Source organism: Engystomops pustulosus, chromosome 3 (assembly GCF_040894005.1).
Source record: "Engystomops pustulosus chromosome 3, aEngPut4.maternal, whole genome shotgun sequence".
In the NCBI taxonomy this organism is placed as follows: Eukaryota; Metazoa; Chordata; class Amphibia; order Anura; family Leptodactylidae; genus Engystomops; species Engystomops pustulosus.
In genome coordinates, this window is record NC_092413.1 from 222,224,878 (window position 1) to 222,243,054 (window position 18,177).

The 18,177-nt window shown below is 41.8% G+C and overlaps 2 protein-coding genes across 2 annotated transcripts; both read right to left on the reverse strand.

Annotated features, from left to right (window-relative positions):
- Positions 1 to 16: 16 nt before the first annotated feature.
- On the reverse strand, positions 17 to 5,972 carry LOC140122968 (taste receptor type 2 member 9-like). The gene is made up of 2 exons (XM_072144215.1): positions 5,250 to 5,972; positions 17 to 166 (listed from the first exon to the last, which is right to left on the reverse strand). Exons 1-2 carry the CDS (start codon positions 5,970 to 5,972, stop codon positions 17 to 19), a joined length of 873 nt encoding a protein of 290 aa, XP_072000316.1.
- Positions 5,973 to 16,987: 11,015 nt separating this feature from the next.
- LOC140122969 (taste receptor type 2 member 50-like) lies at positions 16,988 to 17,887 on the reverse strand. Its single transcript, XM_072144217.1, has one exon. The coding sequence runs from the start codon at positions 17,885 to 17,887 to the stop codon at positions 16,988 to 16,990; it is 900 nt and encodes a 299-aa protein (XP_072000318.1).
- Between the last annotated feature and the right edge of the window lie 290 nt (positions 17,888 to 18,177).

Genomic DNA, 18,177 nt, shown 5'->3' on the forward strand with positions numbered 1-18,177 from the left:
GTTTTACACCCATGGTTTATGGGGATGAAGAGACACAAGACAGATCATCCAGTCCTGAAGTTGCTTGTATCTGTGTCTTTACTCCATCTAGAAACATTGCTTGCTGGATTGTGCCCAGAAGGTGGCCCCTGAACCGAGTGTTAATGTTGGCTCCACAACCCTGCACCTACACATGGAGAGACAACAATCAGTGCCCAGAAAAAACTGTATGTGTGCCCCTATCCAACTGTACAGAAGCTGAACGTGCACCTGGCCTAGTCGCTGGTCTTGTAGTCTCTCCCTGGTGAACTGGCCCCTGTGGTGAACCCTGTACCTTTCAGAGAATACCCTCAATGCACAACAAAGAGAGATGACATGCAATTCATCACCCGACTTGTCCTTCAGAATGAAATCAAAACCAACTGAAGATTGGAACCATGGTGACTAACAATGGGAGGAACATTCTATCTGCACTGTACCAAAGAGGGCTGACCCATATCCCCTGCATAGCACATGTGTTTACATTGGTCGGTTGGTTTATAGGTCCCCCCACCCAACTGCAAGACATCTTGAAAATGTCCAGGAAACTGTGCATGCATTCAAGCCATTTGGATTGTGCTAAGCACTCCTTCCTTAATTTATAAGCACCTGCCCTCAAGGATGGGGCCCAACTTTCTGTTCGGTGGGGTCCAATATACAGATAACAAGAACAGGGGTCCAATATACCCCCGTTGCACCCCTCAAGATGACTGTCTTCCCCGTTAATCTCTTTAGAGCTGACTGAGGCTGTCTAGGAACCATAACTGATTTAATGAGCCATTCACAGTTTCACCGTAAAGAATAGTGGGCCCTGTGTAGCATTTTTATTCACTATCATACTGTATGACCGCAACATTTTACTGCTAAGGGGGAAACATTTTAAATAACGACTTATTACATATTAGCTCATATTGTAATGACCCATTTGAATATTAAATATGTTTATTCCTGGAATATTCCTTTAACCACGAACAAGACTGTTTTATATGTAAAGTTCACATCTGATCCTTGTTGCAGCTATTAAAACTGTCGGTAAAGTAATTGATGTGTAAACAATAGACAGAAGCAGAAATATAAAAACTGCCCAAGAAACCTCTGAGAAATAATCAGCATTTAGAGGAATAAGTCACAAGACAATTCAGAGAGGACAACTGGAAGCCACATGGAGCAAAAGGGAGCAGAATCTCCAATGAATGTTATGGATTGGAGCAGAAGAGATTGCGATTAAGTTCATCCACAATATATTAAACAGAGTAATAAACTGAAAGACGATTCTTGATATTCTGATTACTGTTTTCAAGAGGTAAGTATTCCTAAAATCCAAAAAACGTAACAGTATTTGTGGGGCGATCTTTTAACAGAATAAGCTAATGTTATGCATCCGAGTCACAGAGTGATAGGGTTTATCTGTTAACCTGATACAAATGGTGATGAAAAACCAAAAAAAGCAATACAAATAGTCATACAAATAAGTCAGATTAATGTGGTAACTAAGGAATAAGTAATTAGGTAAGTACCACTGTAGATGGTCACATACACATAAGTAATAAAACCATGCCTTTATTTATTTACAGGACATCTACCACCAGGTTACTGATGGCAAAGTGTCCTAAACAGGTTGTTCTTTATGTCTAGGGGATGGGGGGGGGGGCTGTGTTATACATGTATTTCGGCTTCTTTATTGCCAAAATAATAACTTTGTAAACGTGCTGGAGGTGCTCAGGCTGAGCACCTCTCGGCTTCTCTGAACCTTAATTTATGCACGCCCCCTCCTTCTGCAAGCCTCTTCCTGCCACCGGCCGGGGAACTAGAATCCGGCTGGTGACGCCAGAGGGCCAGGGCATGGAGAGAGCAAGACTGTGCTTTCTCCTAGGTCCGAGGCCGGTGGCAGGAGAAGGCTTGCAGTGGGGGGCATGAATATATTAAAGTCCAGAGAAGCCCAGAAGTGCTCGGGCGCTGTCAGCCTGAGTGCCTCCAGCACTTTTACAAAGTTATTATTTTGGCAATAAAGAAGCCAAAATACATGTAAAACACAGTCCCCCCATCCCTTAGACATAACGAGCAGCCTATTTTGGACACTCTACCACCAGTAATCTGGTGGCCAAAATAGGGAAACTGTAAACGGAGTTTACCCTAACTGCTTCTATGGGAATTGGATGGCAAATAACGCAACAAAGTGCTTCTAATGATATGTACTTAAATTGGTGATTATCTACTGGTGTGACCTCCTCTGTTCAAGCAGAAGTTTGTCAGTTTGCTGGTCTGGAACATATAATTAGATTTGGGAAGGGCTTTAAAGGGAACCTACCACCACGATTCTACCTATAAAGGTAGATCGGGCGGTAGGTGGATGTAAGGGACGTGAGGAGAGCTCTTTTTAGAGCTAATCCTCACGTCCCCGCTGACTTTTGGGAAACTTTATTCCACTAATATGTAAATTCTGTTATGCGGCTACTGGGGCGTGGAGTAGCCGGGCCCGAGGCTACACAGCGCGGCTACTCCACGCCCCAGTAGCCTTGTTACTCCTCCTACCCTGTTGTGTGCTGCGTGCAGCTCCTCGTAGCTGCGCGCCCTCGTCCAACAAGCCGAAGTTCTGCGCATGCGCAGTAGCTCCGGCCTCGGATCTGTGGCTTCTCAGCCGCGGGCCTGCATGCTGCGCATGTGCAGAACGCCAGCATGACGGACGAGGGCGCGCAGCTACGAGGAGCTGCGTGCCGCACACAACAGGGTAGGAGGAGTAACGAGGCTACCGGGGCGTGGAGTAGCCGCGCTGTGTAGCCTCGGGCCCGGCTACTCCACGCCCCAGTAGCCGCATAACAGAATTTACATATTAGTGGAATAAAGTTTCCCAAAAGTCAGCGGGGACGTGAGGATTAGCTCTAAAAAGAGCTTTCCTCACGTCCCTTACATCCACCTACCGCCCGTTCTACCTTTATAGGTAGAATCGTGGTGGTAGGTTCCCTTTAAGGACGTTTCTAAACAATTCTAAAGTCTGACCAGGAGTGGATGCTCTAGCAATTCTGCCCCAGTAGCAGAGAAATGACAAAAAATACCAAGAACTAAATTCTGGACTCTACATGAGTCAAATGAGATTATAAAAAAAGGTCATTATCTTCACCTCAATTTTGTACGTAATTATATTAGAATACATCTGCACAGAAAAAAAGTGATAGACAGTCAAATATCTGAGTTAAAGGGGTTCTTAATGAAAAGAAAATCCCTCAGGGGGCTGAGGCCCAAATGGGAAAAAATGGAATTCCTGCATTGTTCTGTTACTACCGCTTTTTGGCCTTCACCCGGTCGGTAACTCTGGGTGGTCACAGAACCCACTTCATCCAATGAGAGGCCCCTCAGACCACAGGACTGAATGACACTTCCTTCCTGTATGATGATTGGATGGAGTCCAGTGACCCTACACAACTTTTCTTCAGAGACAGGTCTGCAAAGTGGAGGTTCTAGAGCGATGTGAGGAGCAGGAGCAGAAGACGGGCAATTATGTCACTTTTCTTTCTTCCTCCTCTAGTCCACAAGTCCATAGGGATGTTTTTCATCTGTTGGGGAGCAGAGATACGGATCCTGACTAAGACCCCAAAAGCATTTCCATAATCTGTGCCAAAGATCTGTTAATGGTTCCTCACATGTAGCCAGGGTGCAAGGTAAGTAAAAACACACAATTATTTTGTAATGTAAAAGCTTAGAGAAGGCAGAACAGTATCTGTGCAATGTAAATGTAATGGGCTTCTGTAACCTGTCTTTACTAAAAAATGAGGTCCGTGGTGACAGAACTTTGGTTGCTGGCACCCATCACTGAGGTTAACCCTCCAAATGCTACCGGCAACGCTGCCACGTGATTAAAACGCAAGCACTTACAATTAGGGCTAGCACCGTTTTTTTGTTGAACCCAATCCCAAACTTATGGCTGAAGTTCTGGTTTAGGCGCAGGGACCCAAAGCAGCAATGATCTGCATGGACCCAAATATTGCGGTCCAGGTCCACTCATCACTAATCAACATCAAAAGGAAACAAAAAGGTAAAGTGATCTTTTCATGTGAATTTTCCTATTCATGAGAAAAGTTTTTTTTTCCTTTTGGTGTTGATCATTCATACACAGAGGTTTTTCAGGAATAAGGAAAAAATATGAATCCACTCCAACTCCTGGTTCCCACATTGCTCCAGTACTTCCAATTTCTTTATCTGCCTTAGATCATGAAAAAACTGTTTCTATTCAAGTGTTTAGAAATAATTTCATCAATGCAGTAGTCTGGAATATGGTTCCTAACATTGTCTGACAAGAAAATGGTTTCCAAAAAAAAAAGCAAACTGCTGAATATTGACTAGTAAATAACATTAAAGCTACAGTATGCTGACACACATCTTAATGGAGCTTCAAATAGGACCTCTCACCAGACCCCCCCCCCCAGACTAATAATGCCTGCTGATAAAGGGTTATATAAAGGGTCTGATATGCAAATTAGCTTTTCTGACTCCTCTCTGGTATCTGTGACTTTTCTCTCTCTCAGGCTGGCAGTGAGACATGCCCCATTATTCTGACTGACAGCTCTGTGTCTCTTCAAACCCCAGCTCTGCTTCCTTGTACTTAGGGACCATCTACTAATATTACTACAGACATATAAAGCTCTATGTATGGATGAGAAATATTGTGTCAATCTTTTTACACGGTGCCTTGTGCTACATTCATGACATGTGAACAGTGACATCATCACAGGTCTCTCAGCCGTCTAAGAATAGCAAACTGTACACCATGTATGTGATCACATGAAATCGCAGCAGCCTCCATGGAGGATGGAGAGGAGTAGAAGTCCATGTGCTGTGACTTCATGTGGTCAGATACATGCATGGGGTACAGTTTGCTAAAGGACCTGAGATGATGTCACACTGGTCACATGACATGAACTGTGACCAATAAGGAGGCATAAGGCATGGGGAGGATTAGATAAGGGACTTGTTTTCAGGTACACAAAATTTTGTTGAATGTGAATATATTTTAGTATTCTTCATTGGCTTATTATCTGCACTTCGACCCCTGATCTTGATAGAGACTGATTCCTGAGAAGACACTTGTTCAGTCCATGCAGAATCATGAAAAACTGACCCCTAAGCCGAGTCGTCATATAGATGATATACATAGAGTGTAACAATGGCAAACAATTCCACATTAACAATGATCCAAAATAATCAAGAAAGTAACTTCCACACAAATTGATAATTACATACAAAGCAAAGCAACAGAAAGAGACAATTGTAAATTTTATGGTCTTGTAATAAGCGTCCATGCGACCGGTGACATTGTCCTGACGTCTCATCCGGCACATGTGACGGCACAAGAAGCCCAGAAGAGCGAAGGAGGAGCCGGCGTAGAAGATGAAGGGAAGAACATTCCACAGCAAAATAAATATGTACATAATTAATCCAAAAACAAAATAATTGTCCCCCACTTCAGTAGAGTTTTTTGGTCTTATCACATCATTTGTATAGAGTAAAACTGATGTGTAAGCGATGGACAGAAGAACAGACGCCACAACCAGAAGAAGAACCCTCCGTGAGATGAGCTTCAGGCATCGATGTAAGAAATGATGGACGTTTCCAATCTTCAAACTGTAGAAAACCGAGAGGAGAACCGTAAACCAGATATTGCAATGTATCGAAAAATTTACCACCAAGGAAGTGGCAATTGTATAGGTGGCCGAATATTTCTGGGTGAAGATTATCCAGAAAAAATCAATCAATGATGTAAACTGAAAGATGATCCTTGATATTGCGATGGCAGTGATCAGGAGGTCGGCCGGGGTCGAGGGTCGTCTTTTCAGCCGGTCAACGACGCTGACTCCTACGATGAAGAGATTTGTCATCAATCCCATTGTATAAGAGATCACGACGGCTATAAAAAGACACAGGATCTCGATGTAAGGAGCAATGTCCACTGATGGTGCCATCGCTTCAACGTATCCTTTGGATCAGGTTTAAGGATCCGATTTACATGGTGATCACCTTTATCTGTTTATCCAATGCAAATGGTGATTAAAAACCCAAAGTACAAACATCTATACAAATAAGTAAGAAGCACAATATTTGACTGTGTGTCTCCAGCAGGCAGCGTAATCCGGCCAAAGAAGAATATAAATAGATATGTGATGCAAATTACAAACCTTTAGAACTTCCTGGACCAAATATATTATTAGAAACTTTGTAGTTTTGTAGAAAACGGAACACTGAAATAATCCAATGAAAAAAGAACATTCAAACAAATACAGGCGGTCCCCTACTTAAGGACACCCGACTTACAGACAACCCCTAGTTACAGACGGCCCCCTCTGCCCCCTGTGACCTCTGGTGAAGTCTCTGGATGTTACTATAGTCCCAGGCTGCAATGATCAGCTGTAAGATGTCTGTAATGAAGCTTTATTAATAATCCTTGGTCCCATTACAGCAAAAAATGTTTAAACTCCAATTGTCACTGGGGCAAAAAAAATTTTTGTTTGGATCTACAATTTTAAAATATACAGTTTCGACTTACATACAAATTCAACTTAAGAACAAACCTCTGGACCCTATCTTGTGCGTAACCCGGGGACTGCCTGTAATGGAAAATAACTAAATAAATAGTAAAAAGAAAGAGAAAGTAAAAGCAAAAAGATAGGATGTAAGATTTTATATCACATCATATGACAGTGCTAGCAATGGATTTTTGGACTAATATTTCAGAATTTCCTAATACCTAATAATAGCATTTTAATTTAACTCTTCGTATGATTTTAAATAAACAATGAATGCAACCTAAGAAAATCGAAAAAAATTGCAATAGCAATTTATTGGAAAATATTTACTTCACATTTGATGATGCCATTTATGTACAGTGTCATGGCACCGCAATGGGGTCAAAATTCACCCCAGATAATATTATTTTGTCTTAATTAGATTTTTAGGAAGTTGTTTTGTGGAGCGGGTACTATAGATAATTTGTGTTGCATGTGCCCTGAAATATTTGTTAGAAATACCAAATCCCTTATTCCCATTACGTTGCTATAAACCATGGGCCACATTTATCACTCGTTTTTTCTGTTGTTTTTGCGCCTTTTCATTCAGGCGCACCGTTTTTGCTATTAAACGCCAAACTAGCCGCGCAGCAAAAATAAGCAGCTTTCCCTCGTCTATCTTACCAATCCAGATGTTTTGCTGTGCCTAATGATATTTATCACTTGCAACGCTTTCATTTAGGCGCAAAAACACTCCAGCCCGAAGGTGGCGTTATCTGAGAAGAAAGCACTGAGCCCCTTTGCAGAACAGCTCATTTCTAGCAGCAGAGCTCAGCCAGACACTGCAGACACTAGAACAGATAATACACACATTACATACACTGCAGACACTAGTACAGATAATACAGACATGACATGCACTGCAGACACTAGTACAGATAATACAGACATTACATACACTGCAGACACTAGTACAGATAATACAGACATTACATACACTGCAGACACTAGTACAGATAATACAGACATTACATACACTGCAGACACTAGAACAGATAATACAGACATTACATACACTGCAGACACTAGTACAGAGAATACAGACATTACATACACTGCAGACACTAGTACAGATAATACAGACATTACATACACTGCAGACAATAGTACAGATAATACAGACATTACATACACTGCAGACACTAGTACAGATAATACAGACATTACATACACTGCAGACACTAGTACAGATAATACAGACATTACATACACTGCAGACACTAGTACAGATAATACAGACATTACATATCTCTGCAGAAACTAGTACAGATAATACAGACATTACATACACTGCAGACACTAGTACAGATAATACAGACACTACATACACTGCAGACACTAGTACAGATAATACAGACACTACATACACTAAAGACACTAGTACAGATAATACAGACATTACATACACTGCAGACACTAGTACAGATAATACAGACATTACATACACTGCAGACACTAGTACAGATAATACAGACACTACATACACTGCAGACACTAGTACAGATAATAGATACATTAGATACACTGCAGACACTAGAACATATAATAGATACATTAGATACACTGCAGACACTAGAACATATAATAGATACATTAGATACACTGCAGACACTAGAACATATCATAGATACATTAGATACACTGCAGACACTAGAACATATAATAGATACATTAGATACACTGCAGACACTGGAACAGATAATAGATACATTAGATACTCTGCAGACACTAGAACATATAATAGATACATTAGATACACTGCAGACACTAGTACAGATAATACAGACATGAGATACACTGCAGACACTAGAACATATAATAGATACATTAGATACATTACAGACACTAGAACATATCATAGATACATTAGATACACTGCAGACACTAGAACATATCATAGATACATTAGATACTCTGCAGACACTAGAACATATAATAGATACATTAGATACACTGCAGACACTAGTACAGATAATACAGACATGAGATACACTGCAGACACTAGAACATATAATAGATACATTAGATACTCTGCAGACACTAGAACATATCATAGATACATTAGATACACTGCAGACACTGGAACAGATAATAGATACATTAGATACTCTGCAGACACTAGAACAGATAATAGATACATTAGATACACTGCAGACACTAGAACATATAATAGATACATTACATACACTGCAGACACTAGAACATATAATAGATACATTAGATACACTGCAGACACTAGAACATATCATAGATACATTAGATACACTGCAGACACTGGAACAGATAATAGATACATTAGATACTCTGCAGACACTAGAACAGATAATAGATACATTAGATACTCTGCAGACACTAGAACATATAATAGATACATTAGATACACTGCAGACACTAGAACATATAATAGATACATTAGATACACTGCAGACACTAGAACATATAATAGATACATTAGATACACTGCAGACACTAGAACATATCATAGATACATTAGATACACTGCAGACACTAGAACATATAATAGATACATTAGATACACTGCAGACACTAGAACATATAATAGATACATTAGATACACTGCAGACACTAGAACATATAATAGATACATTAGATACACTGCAGACACTAGAACATATCATAGATACATTAGATACACTGCAGACACTAGAACATATAATAGATACATTAGATACTCTGCAGACACTGGAACAGATAATAGATACATTAGATACTCTGCAGACACTAGAACATATAATAGATACATTAGATACTCTGCAGACACTAGAACATATAATAGATACATTAGATACACTGCAGACACTAGAACATATAATAGATACATTAGATACACTGCAGACACTAGAACATATAATAGATACATTAGATACACTGCAGACACTAGAACATATAATAGATACATTAGATACACTGCAGACACTGGAACAGATAATAGATACATTAGATACTCTGCAGACACTAGAACATATAATAGATACATTAGATACACTGCAGACACTGGAACATATAATAGATACATTAGATACACTGCAGACACTGGAACAGATAATAGATACATTAGATACTCTGCAGACACTAGAACATATAATAGATACATTAGATACACTGCAGACACTGGAACAGATAATAGATACATTAGATACATTGCAGACACTAGAACATATAATAGATACATTAGATACATTGCAGACACTAGAACATATAATAGATACATTAGATACACTGCAGACACTGGAACAGATAATAGATACATTAGATACACTGCAGACACTGGAACAGATAATAGATACATTAGATACTCTGCAGACACTAGTACAGATAATACAGACATGAGATACTCTGCAGACACTAGAACATATAATACAGACATGAGATACTCTGCAGACACTAGTACAGATAATACAGACATGAGATACTCTGCAGACACTAGTACATATAATACAGACAGGAGCTGCAGACTCTATTTACAGTTCATCACCTTCTATTTACAAAACATTCTGCAAAACGCTGAGCTCAGAGCAAGAGAGCTGAGAACTTTGCAGAATGTTGCAGATAGTACAGACAAGTGTCCCCCATGTAATTCTGCACAGTATCACCAGTGTGTCTGAGGGGGATACTGTGCAGAATTACAGGGGTGCAGCAGGAGACCAGCACTGGGGGATCCCCTCTAGGAGAAGCCCCTGCTGAGGAGGTCACTGGGTGCTGGGTGTCACACACCTGGGTGCTGCTGAGGAGGTCACTGGGTGCTGGGTGTCACACACCTGGGTGCTGCTGTGAGTGTTATCTTCATTCTGGGATGTGGGAGAAGCAGAGAGGAGCTTGTAGCAGGTTCACATGTAACTGCCTGAATCTAACATTACGCCTAAACTGCGCCAAAATTGCGCCTAAACTGTGTTAAAGTAAAGTGATTAATAAGAGGCAGGAAATTACCTTATCACAGATGGTTGTAGCTTGTGATAATTCTGGCAAAACAGTGCGCCAGAATTTAGGCGCAACTACTACACTTAGGCGCACAAAAGTGATAAATGTGGCCCCAAGAATATCATCAAGATTAGGCATGAGCGGACCAAGACAGATTCGGATTTAGTAAGTTCTGCTGGACCTCAAACAAATGTTCAGTTCAGGTACTTGAAATTTAACCTGAACACAGCGCTAACTGATCGCTGATTTAAATACTGCCAAAGCAGATGGCAACGCTCATGTGCAGCGGCAATTAAAGGGTTAACAGCGGCAGAGTTAGCAGTGGGTGTTCACCGTGGACCCGATGTCACAGATTTTCATTGCTACAGCAACAGGATATATGGAGAGGGCTCACAGGCTGAGTCTGCTCAATACATACAAGTAATCAGACCCCCTATGGTTCAAGTAGCCTAGGGAGCCAAAAATAGTAGAAATTTTTTTTTAAAGGAATGTTAAAAAATTTTATATAATAAAATGTCAAATTACTCTCCTTTTCCTAGATCAGAAATAAATAAAACAAACATAAACATGTTAGATATCACAAAATTTTAATAAAACGTAATCTATTTACTTACCTGGTCCATTCGCGTTCCAGCGGCGGCTTCTCGGACAAGCGTTCGGGTCTTCCAGCCATTCATGAAGGTCCTGCACCCGATGTCCACCAGGTGTTGCTGCTGCGCCAGTCTGCCGTGCATGTGAGTATGGCCCGTGCGACCAATTTTTTGTTTTAAATGCGGCGTTTTTTCCGAATCCGTCGGGTTTTCGTTTGGCCACACCCCCCCCCCCCATTTCCGCCGCGTGCATGCCAGTGCCGATGCGCCACAATCCGATCGCGGGGCAATTCATGAAAAATCTGCTCAAATTGGAAATATTCGGGTAACACGTCGGGAAAACGCGAGTCGGGCCCTTAGTAAATGACCGCCTATAGGTCTTAAAGTCCCAAAAAATTGTAGTAATGAAAACTTCAGCTCATCCCACAAAAAATGACACATTACACAGGTTATTAGCGTCAGAATATGTCACTTCAAAGAGGATTTTTTTTGTACAATTTCGAATATTTTAAAAAATCTCTTAAAATCTAATAAAACCTATATAAATTTGGTATCCCCCTTGATCATATCGACCAAAGGAGTAAAGTAGGGCGATCATTTGGAATGAATAGTGAAAGCCATAAAAACAAAGCTCACGAGAATAATGGCGCAACATTTCCAACATTTGGAATACACACCTAGTAGGAAGTGCAATTTGTTATGCAGAAAACAAGCTCTGTACACTGAAAAATGATGAAGGTAGGGATTGTTGAAGGGGAGGATTGAAAGACAGAAATAGAAAATGGTAAAAAAAAAATTCATCTGCGGAAAGTGGTTAAGAATTTCTCCTTTTTTCCCATTCTTGTCCTATTGCTGAGCGCATCCATTTTTTAAACTAAGTAAATTCAGTCATCAGTGTTATAGTATATTGCAAGTTCTTCTAATCATGTGTCCTTCATTTGTTAATTATCTTCTGTTGTGACCACCCCCATAAAAGCTGAAGTTTGGAAGTTTGTTCATCTAGAGCAGTGGTGGCGAACCTATGGCACGGGTGCCAGAGGCGGCACTCAGAGCCCTTTCTGTGCGCACTAAGGCCATCACCCCAGCACACCAGACAGGACTCAAAGAATCTTCCTGCAGTTCCAAGCAACTTAAAAGATGCGGCTTTCAGTCATATTTTGATACTTACTTTGCTACTTGGGACTGCAGGAAGAGGGAGAATTAGACAGGGTCGAAATATTTTTGGAGGACCTCCTGCTGGCCCCAGAGGGAAACTGGAAAGAAGCTAAAATTATGGGAGCAATAAGTTACTGCTTTAATTTTTGGTTGGCACCTCGCGATAAATAAGCAGGGTTTTGGGTTGCAGTTTGGGCACTCGGCCTCTAAAAGGTTCGCCATCACTGATCTAGAGTATTTAGTTCCGCTTGAGAAGAGTTGGATGCCCCAGCAATTTATTACATTATGCAAATGAGCCAAGGGGCTCTGAGGGGATTACCAGAGCCCATCCATGCTGTAACTTCAGAGGCTGTTACACTGTCTCACCTTCCCACTGCTCCCGCATAACTTGTGCAGTGAGCACTTCCAGCTCTAACCTCAGTGTCACCCTGTAAAGCCAGATCACAGAAGGGCTAGGGTAGCCCCTCAGACTCATTAGCATAATCCCAAAATTTTATTATAGAAGGAAAGAGACTGTGGATAACAAATCTAAGAAGAGGACTACACACAAGGATGAAAAGTAATTAAACACAAAAATAACTCAAATCAGTTAAGCAGTGATAATGCACAAGGCAATAGTGGATGGAGCCATAGACTCAGCAATGGCCGTCACACCCGGTCATCCTGGTAACCATATGTGTAATCATGTGACCAACAGGATTTAAGGGGGCAACACTGAGGGATCAATTAGGAAGTCGCAGCCTTCACCATGAATGTTCTATCGGTAAAGGGGTTGTCCGGTGATAGCAAGAACATTGTACCCACATTGCACCTGAGAAGAGCGGAGCACCAGTTGCACATGCGCTGGCTGCTCCATTCATCTCCATAGAGTAGACGGCGATAGATGAGAGCGTCACCCAACTTTATCTGCGATCTCCATAGAAATGAACGGAGCAGCTGGTACATGCACGACTCTCTGCTCCGGTTGCCGGCTACAACAATGGACTCCCGTTCTTGTGATTCACGAAGGTTCCATAAGTGAGACCTCCACTGGTCAGAAAGATCAGTTCACTTGCTTTCATTGGACAACCCAATTAGAAACATATTGGGGCTCATTTACTAAGGGTTCGAGCGCCGCACTTTCGTCAGGTTTCCCGAATATTTCCATTTTGCGGCGAATTGCGGGATTTTGGCGCATGCGATCAGATTTTGGCGCCGGCTTGCACGCGACAGAAATTCGGGGGGCGTGGCAATCAGACAACCCGACGGTTTCGGACAACCCGTGGAATTTAAAAAAGGATTTGTGTCGCAAGATCAAGCACTCACATGCACCGGGAAGAAGAAGGTGAACTCCGGCGGATCTCAGCGCAGCAGCGCCAGAGATGTAACAACAAATCCCTTCACTCCCATAGACCATTAAGGAGGTTTTCACAGGGTAGGGCCTAACTTGCGGATGGTTGGGGGTCTCAGTGATGATCAGAGCGCACGTTCTCATGATCATTACTGAGACCCCCACCGATGAGCAAGTTAGGCCCTACCCTGTGGATAGGGCCTAACTTATTTTGTGTGAAAACCCCTTTAAGGATATCACCCATATAAAGGTATGGAATCAGACCAGAAGTTGTTGGTGGAAGCTCTGCCCCTAAACCAAAAAACAATGGGGGCTCATTTACTTACCTGGTCCTGTCGCGATCCAGTGGTGCGTTGTCCGACGTGGATTCGGGTTCTGCCGGGATTCACTATTGTCGTGCGCCCGATATACAGCAGGAATCGCTGCTGCGCCGAGGTCCGCCGGAATTCACCTTCTTCTTCTCGGTGCATGTAAGTGCATTTAGTTTTTTAAATTCCGCAGTTTTTCCGAATCCGTCGGGTTGTCCGAAGTACAAGTCACTGTTCAGTTTTATTTCTTACTTTCCAATATTATTTTCCGATTTCCAAAAACTGGAGGAATACATTTGTTACATTATTGTAAACCTCTAACATAAACGTCTCTTCATTTTACTTGTTAATTCTAATTATTCTCAACGTCTATGTATCATATTTGACCATTTTAGTTTTCACGTGATGTAAGTGCTTGATCTTGCGACACTCTTCGTTTTTTAAATTCCGCGGTTTTTCCGAATCCGTCAGGTTGTCCGATGGATGCAACCTCCCCCCCCCATTTCTGTCGCATGCAAGCCGGCACGACTGTTCCAAAATCCGATCGCATGCGCCAAAATCCAGGCGGAATTCGGAGCAAAATGGAAAAATTCAGGAAACCCGCCCTTAGTAAATGAGCCCCATCATGTTGCCGTTCAATAAAATCCAAGAAAATCCTAAATATCCTCCAGTGTTTCATTATGATGTTATCTCCACTTGTTTTCTGCTATTTCATATTATTAAAGGGGTTGTCCACTTTCAGTAAACAATTGATATTTTTTGTGTAATGAAAAGTTATACAAATTTTTCAATCTACTTTCTGTATCAATTCCTAATGTTTTTCTTGCTGTCCTTCTATAGGAACCTTCTCTATTTACTTCCAGTGGATAGAATCTGTCCATGGTCATGTGATGGACACGAGGTGCATGAGCCGTTACCATCACTGAGAGCTGTGTTATACTAACGGCTCGTGCACCTGCGCCTCCATCACATCACATGGACAGATTCTTACCAGTGAGGAACTAATACGGAAAGTATATTGGAAAATGGTATAACATTTCCTTACACAAACAAAATATCAATTATTTGCTGAAAGTGGACAACCCCTTTAAGTACTCAAGTAGAAAATAAGCAAATGTAACAAACGGGAACAAGATGGTTTTTATTACACTTGATATCAAAAACGGAAATGAGCTAAAAATGACACAGATTATACACAAAATATTATTATATATCTTAATAAATATTAGTTGGAATCTGTCAGCAGTACACACCAGTGCACCAAAGTGTGTCAAGTCCAGCTACAATCCGGCAGTATAAACCCATTTTCACAGTCCTGTTGTGATAAGACATGGTTAAACAGATCTTAAAGGGTGTAATGTGGTACATAGGACCCATCTTTGGTGCTCCCTGCACCTGTGCAGTCACACACTGAAGCCTGAGCAGTACACCCTGGCTGCATTGTACAAGTGCCGTACCCACAGCACATGCGCCAGTGTGTGACTGCGCAGGGACCTGCAAACGGAGGTAAGTATGCAAGTTTTTTATCTGGCACAGAGGAAAAACTAAAGGGAGACTTTGGACACTAAACCATTGATCCATGAGGACCTGAGGGTAGCTTAATGACCCAAATCATCCTGACAGGTTCCCTTTACAGGCCAATAACTACCACTGGCATTGCATAATGTATTGGTGCGGCTTTGTATGGTCAAAATGACAGATTCCTTTAAGGAAAAATTCTATTTTCCTCACATCTATCAACTAGTTCTGTCTGACTGATATATATCTATGATAACAAACCCCACACAAGACCAAACACTTCAGCTAAAATAACAGAGTAAATCACACGTCACATCATGAAGAGATCCCCCCGGCAATCATGAAGCTTCTACAGGTGATTTTACTTGATAAAATGTCAGGTTTTTTTTGGAGCAGGAGAAAAAATGAGTAAAGTTTTCTTCCTTGTTACATCAAAAATCATGGATGGAACAATATCAAGAAATAGACCAAATCCTTCATTGTTATCTCAGTCAACACCAGAGAGGACCAGAGAAGAGGGAACTTGATGGTTGGGTTTGGCCTTTGGTTTTGGTGTTGACCTGGACATATTGCCGAATTGGTGACCGAAGAGCCTATTAAGCAAATTGATGCCCCTAGCAACTAGCCATGGCTATGATTGGCTGAGTCCTCTGTGTGACCCAGGCCCCAATGTTTAAGCAACGGCACCTGGGACATACATAGGAGTGGATGCCAGGCACCGTCACCTAAACAAGAGCGCAGGAGCAAGCTGGAGTCTGCTGCAGGGAGCACAGGTAGGTGAGTATACATTTTTTAACTTTATTTTGCTGTGACTGCTTATCTACTGGGGGGCATGGGTTAGACTATCTATCTACTGGGTGGCATGGGCTAGACTATCTATCTACTGGGGGGCATGGGCTAGACTATCTATCTACTGGGGGGAAAGTGCTTGGCTTCTTATCTACTGGTGGCATGTGCTGTGATGGCTACCTATCTACTAGGGGGCATGTTCTGTGGAAGCTACCTATCTACTGGGGGGGCATATTCTGTGTCTACCTATCTACTACAGAGAATGTTCTGGATTACTTATCTACTAGGGGCATGTGCTGTGGTGGCTACATATCTACTGGGGGGCATGTGCTGGACTTCCTAGCTACTGGGGGGTATGTGCTGTGGTGGCTATCTGTCCACTGGAGGGCATGTGCTGTGGCTACCTATCTACTCGGGGGCTTGTGCTGTGGCTACCTATCCACTGGGGAGCATGTGCTCTGGTGGCTACCTATCTACTGTGGGGCATGTTCTGTGGCAGCTAGCTATCTACTGGGGGCGCATGTGCTGTATCTATCATGTGCTGCCCTACATAAAGTGTTGCCTGTATATACATTGTTCATGCATTTTGCACTTTATGTTATATGAACACACCATTAATTAATTAGGGGGTGCAGTGTATATATATATATATAATTGGGGTCTGTATTTGCTGTAATTCATTCCATTGTACAACCTATAGGAGAATTAATTTATGAAGCACTTATATACGATGTGGAACAATAGTATAAGAGGAGAAACTAAAGTGGGGGGGGGGCAAAAAATTTGTCAGTCATGGACCCCAAAATTCCTAGTGGCAGCTCTGGTCATAACATTCAGAATCTTAATAACCTGAGCCCTTAGCTGTGGTGTCATATAGATTAAATACAGGGAATGTAACATAAGGAAACAATTCCCAACCAGAAGTAACGCAGGAAAACTAAGAAGGAAATTCCCAAACATATTGAAACTCACATAGAGAGCAAAGCAACAGAAGGAGGCGACGGTAAATTTTATGGTCCTATAATAAGTGTCCAGGTGGGCGGTGACATTGTCCTCACGTCTCATCCGGTACATGTGACGGCACAACGAGCCTAGTAGAGCGAAGCAGGAGACGACGTAGAAGAGGAAGGGCAGAACATTCCACACCAAAAATACTCGGTAACGAATGAATTGAACCATGTGATTGGTGCCGCCATCTTGAGTTGAATTATTGGGGGAGGTCATAATAAATGTCAGGATATCTGCTAATGCGTAGCAAATGGACATCACCACAAACATAATGGCCAACCCCAGAACTCTCTGTAGAATAATCTTCTTCAGGCATAGAAATAAGATGTTGTGGAAGTTGCTGATCTTCAGACTGTAAAATACGGATTGGAGAACTGAAAGCCAAATATTGCTGTAGGCAGAAGAACTTACAATCATAGCACTGGGGATAGCGAAGGTGGCAGAACCCACTCCATTGAAGGTTATCCAGAACAAGTCCAATAGTGTCATAAACTGAAAGAGGATCCTCGATGTTGCGATGGCAGTGATCAGGAGGTCGGCCGGGGTCAGGGGTCGTCTATTCAGCCGGTCAATGGCACTGACTCCTACGATGAAGAGATTTGTCTGCAGTCCTATGGCACACACGATGGATGCTGTTATGAATAGACACAGCTCCTGGATCCATTGTCCACTCTCCATCTTTGTATCTGTCAATGTATCTGATACACTGAGCGATTACTTTTTTCTGTGTTACTAATGCAAATGGCGAAGCAAAAACTCAACTTCTACAAATCTCTACACAAACAAGTATAAAACACGATATTTGACTGAGCGTCTCTGGCAGCTTAATGCGGTTATACAGGATTATTAATAGAAATATGATGCAAATGACAAGTGTTTAGAGCTGCAGAAGATATTATTACAAATTCCGGAACCTTTAAAGGAAACCTACCATTTAGAATGGTAGGGGTAGGCTGTAAGTACCGAGC